The sequence below is a fragment of the Camponotus vicinus genome, unplaced genomic scaffold (genome assembly GCF_025532165.1).
Source record: "Camponotus vicinus isolate PSW18456_S1 unplaced genomic scaffold, iyCamVici1.0 SCAF_4, whole genome shotgun sequence".
NCBI lineage: Eukaryota > Metazoa > Arthropoda > Insecta > Hymenoptera > Formicidae > Camponotus > Camponotus vicinus.
The window spans coordinates 19,797,005-19,811,303 of record NW_028141976.1 but is presented as its reverse complement, the minus strand read 5'-3'; the positions used below and the strand labels follow the sequence as shown (position 1 = coordinate 19,811,303).

General features: G+C 30.3%; 1 protein-coding gene across 5 annotated transcripts in view; it reads left to right on the top strand.

The window, feature by feature from the left end:
• Nucleotides 1–14,299, top strand: part of Calpc (calpain C) — a 62,978-nt gene that overhangs the window by 22,685 nt on the left and 25,994 nt on the right. For all 5 annotated transcript variants that reach the window (XM_083096250.1, XM_083096253.1, XM_083096254.1 and 2 more), the window contains 2 exons: nt 7,361–7,504; nt 9,978–10,047. In XM_083096250.1, coding sequence (XP_082952376.1) covers nt 7,361–7,504; nt 9,978–10,047 — 214 coding nt within the window. The remainder of the gene's footprint in view (nt 1–7,360; nt 7,505–9,977; nt 10,048–14,299) is intronic.

The following is a 14,299-nucleotide window of genomic DNA, read 5'->3' as shown; positions in this document are numbered from 1 at the left end:
CCACACTTTTCATGATCGTATTGGAATTTTTTATTAATGATTTTTAATCTAGAGTCTCACTTCAATTTACAATTGATTACAAATATTACAAGGAAAGCTGAAAAATAATATAATATATAAAAAACTAACTTTATTGTTCAATATTGCATAGCATTAAAGAACGATCTTTTTACCAATCGATTTATGGTTTTTTGAAAGTAGGAAAAATCTCAAATCGAAGGCTACAGCGACAAACGAAGCTTGTTATTGAGATAAGTTAGAAGAGCCTTGTTGATATACCAGACTTGGCATAGAAGTGCATATATAAAGGCCCGATAAAACGCGTGGAAAATCAAGAGCCGCGTTTCTCGATCGACCGAGCGATAATGTTAAAGCGTTTGCATAAATTTCCGGCATTTGCTAAGGGAAGTGGGAGCATGAGCGGCTCTGCTTGCGGGTTGTCTGATTATCGTGCGAGAGGATCGAATGAAAGGCCCCGCGCGAGATGAACTATTTTTAGCAGAGGGGCTTAAACGGTTACCGGGTATCTTATAATAATACTAGGAAATATTTATAACAATATATAGTTTGAGAAGTTTCTTATTTTTAATTATTTATATAAAAAATAAAATTTTGTATTTATCTCGATGATTTTTTTCATAAAAAAATAATATTTAAAAAGAAATATTTTTAAATTATATTTTTAATTAATTGAAGAATGTAAATACATGAATAGTAATGCAGTAAATCTTAAACATTTCATACATCTACTATCTTTTACGTACTTATATTATTGCGCGACGTACATTGTCCCCGAAGTGTTTACAAACAAATTCACTTTCGATGTCAATGTATATACATACAACTACTGATAAAATCGTTAACATCGTTACGCCGGAGCATCATACAGATGGAGTATTATATAAACATTGATGCAAATTGTAAAAATAATGTATAATAATGATATGATGAATGAAAAATATCAAAAACTTGCAAAAACAAACATATTGTTTAATAGATATATTTTTTACTAGCATTTCAATTATTATAAAGAAGACATTATTTATTAATATTTTTTCTCCTCCTTTCTCTTTCTCTTTTTTCTTTTTCTCTTTCTTTAATCGGATTTATTTTTTGATATACCATTTTAATGCTATTATTAAGAACTGCTATCGGCAAATCTCTGATTTAAATAGCTAAAATCTGATTTTCATCTCGCAAAGTTTCAAAAAGATTAATAGTGCTCCAACTCGCGCGCGCCCAATTTTCTGCAACGCTAGGCATTTGAATACATCTCCAGCGGCAACTTTCTAAGTTTCTAGTTTCGCACCAAGTGAAAATGCTGAAACGAGTGCCGTAGAAGTGTCGTGCCTCGTATTTCCGGCAGGGAAATCGCACGCGTACAAATTGTCGATTACGCAAAACTGCTCGCGGAATTGTTTGATCCGCAAGAAAAGTCGACCAAGACCATTAGTGACCGAAGTGACATTAAAGCGATTACGTCTCTCAGCTTTTAAAAATAAAAGGAGACATTAAAAAATGCAACTGCATTCTTTGAGATACCGTAGCATCTCGAATTGCGTTGAGTCGTAGACAAGTAAATCAAGTGAAGAGAGTTCTCACAAGAGCAAAAGAGCATTTGTGTTGAGAAGAGAAAGTGCTTTTGCTGAGAGACAAAACAACCCAATAGGATCCGACAAATTATGCATAATCAAAATTACCATCATTTTCCCTTTTTGTCGTTCGACTTTGTGCTTTAATGGCGCGAAATCAGCCATCACAAATTCCTAGTTTTGTTTGCAGTCGTAAATGCATCTTGAAATACTATCATACGAGATATAATAAAGATTTAGCGAAAGTTATTCGATTTATTTTACTCTTTCTCTCTTTTTCTTTCTCCTAGAATAAATTTATTAATTTTATATTTTATTTTAGCTATATTTTACATATGTACAGATTATTTTTAAACGTGTAATTTAATTGTAAATGTAAATGATACGAAAAAGAACCACAAATAAGGAAGCTTAAATTTGAGATATAATCTGAATGATTTATTTGATGTTTGTATCTACTTTGTCTATATCTATTATGTTTGAATAATTTATTTAATGCCTTACACTTATTATTTATCAAATATATACTTATATATTTTTCAAAATATAAAAATATACTTATTTATTATAATATATTTATTATTTATCAAAAATAATTAAGCTATTATTATAATTCTAAAAAATGTAGTAGTTGAAAAACTATTTATTTTAATTTTAATACAAAATTTTTGAATTAAATTCTGCTTCTGATCGTAACAAATTATTATACGCCACTTTTTTTGCACTATGTAACAACTAGCAAAACAGTCTATTCCGATGTTTTGACGAGTCAGGCAACGGAATCTAATGGGACGGCATAATCATGAAGGAAAAAATGGAGCGAATTATAATAGAGAAGAGGAAATTAGGGTTACAGTTCACGAGGTTACGAAGAATACTCGTTGTGTTGAATGCCGTTATGATGAACATGCATGCTCGGCTCAATTGCTATAGCATCAGAGAAATAATATAAAGCTAATAAATAATTTCGTTGTCAAAGATAAGATCATGCATAAGATATTGTTCTTAACTACAACCCGCGCTTATACGTATCAGATAATCTGAAGATAATTCTTGAAGACATTCTGAGTACATTCTTTTTATCATTCTCTTGTCCATTTAGTGTTAATTACTGATTGATTTAATATAAAGCATAAATCGCGATAACATGAAAATCAAACAGTCACACTCAACAAATTTTATAAGAATTGATACATTCGAGAACATTATTTTTCTCATATTTCTGTTTTTAGCAACAGCTAAGCAATTATCCAAAGATATTGATTATATATAATTACACTTGCCGTGTTATATATATATATAATCTAATTCTTTGAATTTAAAATTACATTATGCGAAAAGTTTGCTTATGCACGCTCAACCAGTTTTGTCATTCGTTGTCAACATGCGTCTGATCAAACGACCGGCCTTACTCGTTTTATGGAACCAAGTGAACGTAATAATACGTTTTGCTTTGGAACATATGACCGACGTAAGATTTTTCCGCCCAAGCGAATCGCGTATTTGAAACGTTCTTACAGAGAGTGATATGTCAAGAATTGCGATAGGAAGAACGCAAAAGCCCTTGTATTTCCGCACCATCATCCGCCACTTCGAAGAGTCACGACGAAGCACGCTTCTTCGACCTGCGAGCTCTCCGCTCGAATGCGCCTGAGTCTCAAGGCCATATGTGCAAGCTCTGTAAAAATTCTCTAACCAATAGAAAGTATACGATTACTCATCAACGATTACGCATCTCCATCGCAAAAATGCACTTTTATTTATTCAAATTACTTTCATATCACGCGAGTACATATATTAATTCGTTTGCGGTTCGTAATAGTTTATAAAATATTCTATAATTTTCTGTGATGTAATATTTATCTAGTAACAACCAAATAATATTTCTAACTATTATAATGTGTTATACTTTTAATACTATACTTCAATTAATGAAATAGATAAAAGATATAGATATTAAAATTTATGTAAAAAATAATTACTAGTAAAATAATTATGTATAAATAATTTTGAAGAGAAACCACGCTCGGTGATTCAGCGGTTATCGAACCGTCTTGCAAGAAAGTTGTAAAAAGTTGCTGAGATGCTGAAAAAATTAAATAGCCGACGATGCGGAATACCAATGCCAATATCAGTTTTATTTCTCGAAGGCATCTAAAAGATACATTCCAAGTCCATATATTCTGTGCGGTGAATTCCCGAGCAGCCGTCTTCCGCGAGTACTTGAGCGATCTACTATACGCGTACGTATGCGTTAGCTGTATAATAGCTACCATACTTTCGTACCGGTCGAACTAGTTCTATGCTTGGTTCTCCAGCGGCCTTGGGGCGCACAGACCACTACGCGGTGTGTGTCGGTGGTTGTCGAGAGAGCCTTTTATAGCTTGCCTCTCCCGACATGGACCGCGAATCCACTCCTTGGCCTTCCGCAATTTCAAGTTATTATAACAGCATCTCTCGTGCTGTCCTCAGATAAAGCGGCTTTGAGCACGGAAACATAGATTAAGGGCTATTCTCGAGATTTGTAAAACTGCTTCGAAGGGCATTTCGTGATTCATGTATAAACATTAACTTTGCGCTAACTTTTAGTTTTTTATTTTAGCAGTAGAAGTGAAGAAAACTTTACGAATAAAATGTTTATAATTTTTTTAATACATATTTTGTTATTAATTAAAAATTCTCTGTTTAAATTCAAAATATTAATTCTAGAATATAAAGGAAGATAAAGAAACACCTAAATAAATAAATATATATAAAATTGTTGCCTTTTTTATATTCAATTTTAAATCTTCAGCTTGTTATTTATTTATAACTAATTATATAATATATTTAAGTATTTTTTTAAATTAGAAAGTAAAACAAATAATTTTCTATACAATAATGATCTTTGAAAATATGTTAATGTCCTAAGATTATATTGATTATGAGAAATAAAAATCAAATTATGCGCGTCAGATACTTGCTGATTTATTAATTTATCATTTACAATTTATCACAGGTGCAGGTTTAATGCATAATGAAGAACAGCGAGCCGTAGTGCAAGAGCGATGTGTTACGAAAGGAATAACTCGCAATCAGACGTATAACACTGTCGCGCGACAAGGCACGCCTCAACACGGTATGCCAAGGTAGCAATAGGTGGCAACAAAAACAGGATTGTTGGCAGTGCTAGAGAAAAAAAAGAAAAGAAACGCGGCTAGTCAGAGCGGAATATGAGCGGGAGAAGGACCGTCGTGTCTTGCGCTAATTAATCGACGCCGTTTTATTACGATTTTAATTGGCGCACAACATCGTTCGGTTGAAAATTATCCGGTTTCGGAACAATACACGATGAAACCGGAACGCGATGAATGTAATTGACTATTTCGCAATCGTGACGCTTTCATGACTATACAAGCCGTGGGCGCACACCTTCTCCCGCATTATCGCCTACGCTGTGAAAATATGTTATCAACGGCTATTGCAAAACTTAGTGACGGCGTTACGGTTCACTGAGGCGTGGAGGATATCTCCCTCGTCGTAGAAACGTTCAATGGCCCATCATCTCAATGGCCTTTATGCATCCTACATAACAAGCGAGGACAGAACCTCTCTCGTTAGGTGGATGTTTACTAAGAAACTAGTTATTTCAGAAAAATAAAATATGGTAAATATGTATGATATGTAAATATGTATATGTGCTCTTTAAAGTGATTGTTTAATCAATACCTTAATATTAGCAATTGAAGAAAAAATTTATAAAAGAAAATTACAATTTCTACGAAATAAGTGATAATCCAAATAATTTTAAATAAAATGTTTTTTTTTCAACTTTTAAGAATCTTAATTTAAAAAATTATTTAATAAGATAAAGACATCACAGAAAATGTATAATTTATTAATTAGCAATAATGTTTCCAGGAATCTCAAGACTGCATTTAAAGAGTCAAAAATTCTATTGATTAAAAAAATGATAGAATGAAATAATTTTACATAATAATATTTTAACTAATATTATTTCACTTAACGATAAAAAACATATGTGTCCTATATATATATATATATATATATATATATATATATATATATATATATAACATTTCTTTTGTCACTTCTTCATTCCTAGATGTTGATTTATCCATACGTAAACATGAGCTGTCAACGGGATAAGTATTGAACATGTTAATCATGAAGACATTAATATTAATGAATCGTCAGGTTGCGATATGTATAGCATACGTGTTTTACAAATAAATATCCCGCGAATATTAGACTCATCATCACAGAATATTTTTTAATTTTGCGATAGCGCAGTTCATTAAAGTCCATTAGACGAGCAAGCATCATCGCCAGCTAAGCTTGGTGTAAAATGTCGATACGGATTGCCGGTTATACTGGTAAAAAAACTACACGTACAAAGTGTAACGGACATGGCAGGCGAGGCTAATCGTTGTAATTTATTCCGACTGAAGGAAGCTTTACTCGCGAAGAGGTGTCAACGACTTTTATTTCCTGCCAAATCCCGAATGAAAAAAAAAAGACATCGTTAACCGCGGCAGTGAAAACTCGACTCGAAGAGAGAGTGTTGACCTGGATATAATATGTTTGATGAGCTTGAAACACATTATCGGTTGAAATATCGAGGTCAAACGTACCGGTAACCGCGCGAATAGATATTCGTGAAAGTGATTTGTTACTTTTGTTCGGCTGACAAGATGTTATTAATGAAATTTTTACAAGCAATGACGCATATACTTTGCGAGAAGCAAAATTTTGCGAGTCGCTTGTTGAGCGCTATCGAGAGATCTATAAAGGTTAATGAGATACGTGGGAAAGAATCCGCAAAAGAATTTTAAATGTTCCCCGAAAAATCTGAAGCCAGTATTTCTTTCTCTCACGTGGAGAAATGTATTTTTTTCTTGATAAGTATTTTGATATATTTCTCAGGACTCTATCAATTTATTGTTTAACACCTTTTTAAAAAAATTATAACGTGAGAATATATGCGAAAGATCTTTTAACATACTTTATTTTAAGTTTAAGAATTAAATATATAAATATCTTGACTTTCTAAAAGAAAATATTAAAGTCAAGATTTATGATATACAAATTCTTCGTAATTGGAAACATCTTTGGATTTATATCCCGCTATATTCTGTAGCAATGTCTTAAGACGTATCGTAATATTATTCTGCGTGAGAATGCTCGGGAAGTTCCTTGTATTCTCTTGCAATTTAAACGTCGACATTTGCTAATGCGCATTATTAATCGTCGCAAGAGAACCGCACTGCAGTATTTCAGGGAAGTTTTTGAACATCTCGTACTCTTAAGGTTGCGCCTTAATTACGAGAGAAGATGAAGATAAGAATGAGAATGTGATATGTAGGTAGAGGTACTGTTAAATTCTCACCCTCTATTAATAATGAACCATTAATATTAATTAGATATAGCGTAATCTTTTAATTCAACTTAGCTAGGAAGTTCTTTGTTAAGAGGATAAGTCTTTGTCTTTGTATACACCTAAATAGCTGAAGTTATTTCCATAAGATTCTGAGTTATAATTAGGAAATAGTTATTATGACGCTTTGTTACGCGCTCGCAAGATTATTTAAAGATAATTTAAGTGTATTGCAATTACATATATAATCTCTTGATTTCATGTTTTTCTCCATAATCGTTAAAAAATTGATTCTAATATCAGTATCATGTGCATGCGACATAAATATTTATGTTATTAATTATATTGTCAACATATGATTTTATTATGATTCTTCTTTCTTGTTTTTCAGGACGTAATGAGCGAGTACGAACGAATCAAGCGTTCGTGCTTGAAACGAGGTGAGCTCTGGGAGGATCCAGAATTTCCAGCGACGCAAGCATCAGTCTTTTATCATCAGACACCACCGTTCCAATTTCAATGGAAAAGGCCGAAAGTAAGATCTCGTTTTTTTCTTCTTTTGATTAATTTAAATTTATTTTTTACTATTTTTAACCGCTTTCTCCTTATAATTAGCAAAATATATAGGACGATATAATTATACATGTATATATGTATAATATATACTTTACATTAATATTTTATAGGAGACTTATAATTTAGAGAGATTTATATTTTTTTTACGCAATTCACAGAGATATTAATTTTTCTACCAGTTGAAAATGACACACATATCTCTTGTAATCAGGGCACGAACATTAAAAGATGATTTATTCCATTGTTAACTGATGCAACGAAGCTGTTCCTTCGGGAGCAGTCTAGAACTAAACTAGCTTCCTCGGTTCGCTCCAGTTCCTAAAGAACGGAAAGACGCGACGTAGAACTTAGGAACCGTAACGAAAACAGTTCGCAACCTTGACACGCAGCTCTGTCGCCTGCGTGCTTATAATTGTCTACTGAATAGACTATCTTCTACTTGGGACAAATCATATAACGGAATAGCTTATTCTGCCGAATGCTCTTATCTTATAATTATTTTACTAACATATTCTTGCAAGCATTAAAATCTGTTACTTCATTATTAATAAATATTTACATTATATAATTTAAATATTTGTTTATCATATTTTTATAAAATTGTTTCCTCTGTTCTGTTGTAATTGTTTATAAATCATTTAACTTTTTATTTTATGAATTTCTAAATGTTATTTTATGAATTTATTTAACTTTTTATTTTATGAATTTCTAATTGTTTATAAATCATTTAACTTTTTATTTTATGAATTTCTTAATATAATTTTTTTAAATAAAAATACTTTTTTAATTTTTTAATTAAGTGGGCAACATCATTTAGACTTTTCGAATCTTCTCGTTTAGAATGAGATTCTTTGACGTCCGCAAAATAATCGCGATTCTGAAATATCGGAGCAGAGATCAACGATCCTGCGGCGTTGGTTACGCAACCTGCGACGATGGGTCGAGAAATGAGCGAGCGGCAGGTGAAGTCGGCGACGCGTAACCGCTGGTCTTTTCCGCTTACTGAACGAGACATTGCGTGGCCGTACACCATCATCGCGTATATAATGATCGCAATAGGAGTCACTGACAGCCACGCATTCCTATGACAAGGTCAACAATTGCGTGGAGAATCTATACGTGGCGTGTGTCGCGCTTTTAACACCGTCACCAAAGATTCCGGTCACGATTGCGACCTGCTACCGACCGGAAACACGCGTCGAAAGAGGAGAGTATTACGCCAGCGCGGGATGCAACAATTGGAGAACAGTTATTTAATATGACCCTGATTATGTATTGCGATATATGCGGTGCTTTGTGTTGTTAATATCTAACATTTCTCTACTTGGCGCAAGGTAATATAATTGATGAGATGTGCACATTATTGTATTAGAGATAATTACTTCTTCGAACAACCTTCCGATTTTTTAGCCAAAATTAACGAAATGTAAATATCTCATTAATTGAAATTATTACAAAATTCACAATAAAATTTACAGTATAAAAGTTTTTTAGATAATTATAGAAATAAGAAAGTAAATATGCTAATTATGGAAAAATAAGTACAAGTCATTTTATGCTAATAAAATCTAGTTTCACTTTATGTCTTAATATTATGGCTGTGAATATTTTACATTGTGTTTTGCAATACATATATTTAAACTTATATCGCACATCTCACATTGTTATGGAGAAGAATCGCTGGAATTATATTTTAAGAATCAATAAAGCACAAATGATAAAAGAATGTGATGAAAGCGATTGCAATTGCTTTGTAGAACTAGCATATTAAACGTGAGAGTAATTACGATAATGGAAATGTAAATTTTAGTGATACATTCGATACGCTCAGAGTCGATTAATTAAGAGCAATTAATAAAAGTGCAATAAATTGTACGTAAACACATGCTACTTATTCGGCTTTGAAAAATCTTTCAGGAAACGTTCATCTAAATAACAGGAAAGGCTTGTGATTCATAAACACATCAATAGAAAGATATGCACTGAGAGAATTCTTCATAATTCGTAGAATACATGGAATCTATTACACATTACGCTGTTCCGTTATGATGTGAACAATTAGATAAATATGCGATGAAGTTTTCATATATTAAAAATCTTTTTTGTTATATTAAAGTGTAGCAATATAACATATATAATTAATATAATATAATTATGAAATTAAAAGTTACATTCTATATATTATTTTTCAATTATAAAAAGTTTTTATAAATTTAATGTGTTCTTCTTCTCTTTTTCTTTCTATTTGATTATTGTTTTTATTATCTTATTAATATTTCTTTTATTTAATATTTTTGATATTTCATATCTATATTTTTCTTATATTATATAAAAAATATACTTTAATATTATGCATAAATAATTTTTTATATAATAATTGTTGAGATACCAATTAAGATGAAATTAATTAAAAATCAATAACTTTGTTTCAGGAATTATGCAATCGACCCATCTTCGTCAGCGATGCGCCAGCTCAATTTGACGTCATTCCCGGGAAGATGGGTGAGTTATCTGTAGAAAATAATTATAGTTAGTATAATTATAGTAAATAGACATGTGATTCAAAAGATTCGGGAACATAGAAGAATGAGATGTAAAGATGGTAAACTATTCTAAAAACATTATTAAAATTTAAGCATTAATAAACGATGCATGAAAGGCACCCACAAACGAACTGGTCGTTCCGCTTTTGCCTTTTCTCCTTATCCTGACAGTACGGAATTCCCTCGATAGACATAATGATACGTTGTGTTCTTTCACGTCTTTGAAAACCTTGGCTTCTACCTAACTCCTTTTCTTCTTGCGCGACGAAAGGTTAGGTGAGTTCATTACCACGGATCGATAATCAAATATTAAATCTTCATAATTGATTTAAAACTCGATAGAACATTAATTTATAATTGTTTATAAGCGATAATTTAATAATATATGAGAAATGTTAAAAAAAATACATATTCTTCTTAAGAGAGGCGTCGATTACATTATCAGGACTTTTAAGAAAGTTAAATTTGTATATCATTATGTATTTTTCTTTCTTGTACTATAACAAAACAAATAATGTTCCTTACTCTAAAGGTGCATGTTATTTTATTATTACGTTTTAAATAATATCATTTTTTGAGGTAGATTTATATGTATAATAATGTATATATAAAATAATATTTTTAATTTCTGTAGAGTCAGTTCTTGTCAAAGTACTTTGAATTTAGTGCTGATTATATTATATAATTGTATATCTTAAGAAAGACTTGTCACTTGATAAAGATTTGCAGTATTCAAAATCAGCAAGATAAACTGATCTCTTTAATGACAATAATTTGATACTGCGATTCAAAGAAAGCCTCATTCACGGTTGAAAGATCTCACAAATTCTGCAATTATTTTGATCACTTTTGACGAACTTAAAAGATAACGTAAAGGTAGTTGTTTTTACGAACGATAGGTCGAAATTATTATACTTCTTTTTTGGGCGGCCTGGGAAATAAAGATCTATAATATATTTTCTGTTACTTTAAGAAAACTGCTATGTGTAAATGCTTAGAATTTGTTTATGTTAATAAACACATATAAAATAATAATATCAATAATGGTTGAACAAGTTTTTCTATAACATGTATTATCGAAGTAAAAAGGTCTAAATGTTTTCTTGGATTATTTTTAAAAGTTTTGAAAGATTAATTTCTGTAAGCAAAAGAATATTAACATAGTGATATAAAAACATTGATATTTCCATGTTGCATATTAATTATGTGTAATATTTGCATTTATTATAGAGCTGCCAATTAAGTAATAAAAAAAAGAAACAGTTACAGTTGGAGTTACTTCTTAAATTGTTAAATGTTAGATTATAATTAAATATATAATTAAATATGTAGATTTAAATTAAATATATATATATATATATATATATATATATATATATATACAGGGTGTTTCATTTTAATCCGACCAGTCGAATATCTCGAAAACCAAGCCCGGGAGAGAAAAATATTTCAGACAAAAGTTGTTTGGTTTCGAGGGGGCCATAAGATGGTGACAATGATTTGACCTTGAACAGTCATTTGAAGGTCACATAAAGGTCACCTTAAATTTCTTAAATGGAATACCCTATATATTTTTGCACATTCTTGTAGCTGACATCGAGAGCTTTCCAAAACACTATAATTAAGTACCTTTTCGTTAAGTACTTTTTGAGTTATGAGGCTTGAAATAATTTCTTAATTCTACATAAACCGTAAAATATCTAGTAAAATATTCATTTTTCGATTATCTTACCTTAATACTTTTACGTACAAAATAATGAGAGGAATCAATTGGTGTAAAGAAAACACATAGTTGTTTTGAAGAAAAAATATGTAATTTGCAATTAACAATTCCATATTTTTTCTTAAAAACAACTATGTGTTTTTTTTACACCAATTGATTCCTCTCATTATTTTGTACATAAAAGTATTAAGGTAAGATAATCGAAAAGTGAATATTTTACAAGATATTTTACGGTTTATGTAAAATTAAGAAATTATTTCAACCCTCATAACTCAAAAAGTACTTAACGAAAAGGTACTTAATGATAGTGTTTTGGAAAGCTCTCGAGATAAGCTACAAGAGTGTGCAAAAATATATAGGGTGTTCCATTTAAAAAAATTGAAGTGACCTTCACGTGACCTTCAAATGACTCTTCAAGGTCAAACCAATGATACCATCTTATGGCCCCCTCGAAACCAAACAACTTTTGTCTGAAATATTTTTTTCTCCCGGGCTTGGTTTTCAAGATATTCGACTGGTCGGATTAAAATGAAACACCCTGTATATAAATAGATTATAATTAAATATATAACTTAATATGCAATAGATATTTGCTGCTGAAATTAATTAGGATAAATATTAACAATATGATTATAATCGAAATTTACAGTTGTAATCAGATTCTCTCTCTAATAAATGTAATATAATATAATTTAATAAATTTAATCAGGAAATCCTACATATATTAATTAAATTAGAAAGTTGTGCGTTTGTACCAGATACTTGAATACATAGTTTACTCGAAAACATATTGCGCTGTTAATTGCTATATATCATGAAAATAGTAACACTTATTAAATGTTACGCATCGTATCAAACGCTAAAATGATTTTCTCGTGATTAAATGCCGGAATAGAATCAGAATGAAGTAGTAAATATGTAGCGTTGATTTAGTTTTAACTGGATATATAAAATATTGAGCTTATAAACTCGAACTATAAATTTCTATTGAGAATAGGAAATCAAACCAGTTTTCAGCTTAATTAGTTTGACAGATTGACAAAAAATATGAACACATTTTTGTTATACTATAATTATCTTTTTTGTCTCTCTCTCTCTCTCTCTTAATGTAAAATTCTTGATTTATTTAAAGAATTTTCTATTTAATTTCTTCTCCAGCGCAAAGTCTAGCCTTCATTAAATGCAATATTAATTATGATTTATTTCTTCTTTTGAATAATATATAATATTTAATTAAATAAACAATAATGTGTAAAAATTTATGTTTAATTTATTTTATATACAAGATTTGTTTATTTATATTTATATATAATTATTATATATATGTATATATTACTATTACAGGTATTATCTTATATTTTTTAATTCTTTAAGTAGCGAAATGCTTGTTGCTTATGCAATATTTTTTAGCAGTAATTTTATTTTTATTCGAGTTTTACTTTGTCTTCGATTCACAAACCGACAACTTGAGTAAGGAAATTAAAATATGACTTTACTTCGGACGATGCGAGCTAATACACCGTAGAAATTTTTGCAACATAATTTTCTTTACAGTTTTGCAGATATTAATATACGAGTGTCGCATCGTGTCGCCGGAAGTCGAGCCTTCAAGTAAACTATGCGGGCGCATTCCTGAAAATATAACTGCGTTCGCGCTGTAGCGTGCGCAACTTTGTCCCGTTAACATGTACGCAAGACACGCACAGTTAAGCAAGATGGCATGTAATAATTTGTACCGACCTATATTTTGCGACATTGCAAAATTCGGTGATTTACTTTTGCGGCCTCGCATGCTGACAGACTGGCTTTTTGATCGATTCGATTATATATATATATATATTATATAATCACAGTTAAGAAATCTTTCAAGCATAGTCTAACGCAATATGGAGAAGAAAAGATTACCATAGAAAATCAGAAAAGATTAACAAAATTATTATTTCGTATAAAACAGACAAAAAAAGAACAGGTTTTTTAGTAAAATGTATATTTTTTTCAAATTTGAAAAATTATGTATAATCTCTTTCATAGTATACTTATACATATATATATTCTTAATAATTAATAATTTTTCTTAATAATTTTATATATATATATATACATATATATATATATATATATATATATTCTTTTTATTTTATTAATTTAAGCTACTTTACTTTAATGTGTTTAATAAACATATTGGATAATTAATTGTTTTAGAAGATTTATAATGGGGTAAGATTCAAATATTATAATTCATATTCTCTTTAGTAAATTGATTTTGTCCTAAGAGTTTATCAAAACATATCATAAGAATAATTATCGAAAATAATATGATCAAACATAAATCTGTGTTCGAATAATTTATTTTTCCTTTCTATTTTACTTGAAGTGACAAAAAGTTGATAAAAGCGAGCGCTCGATCAGCGATTAGGCCTTCGAAAACGAAAGTAAAGTGAGTGAATGTAAGCGCAGTGTCGCTCTTAGATTCTATACAATTTTCTCA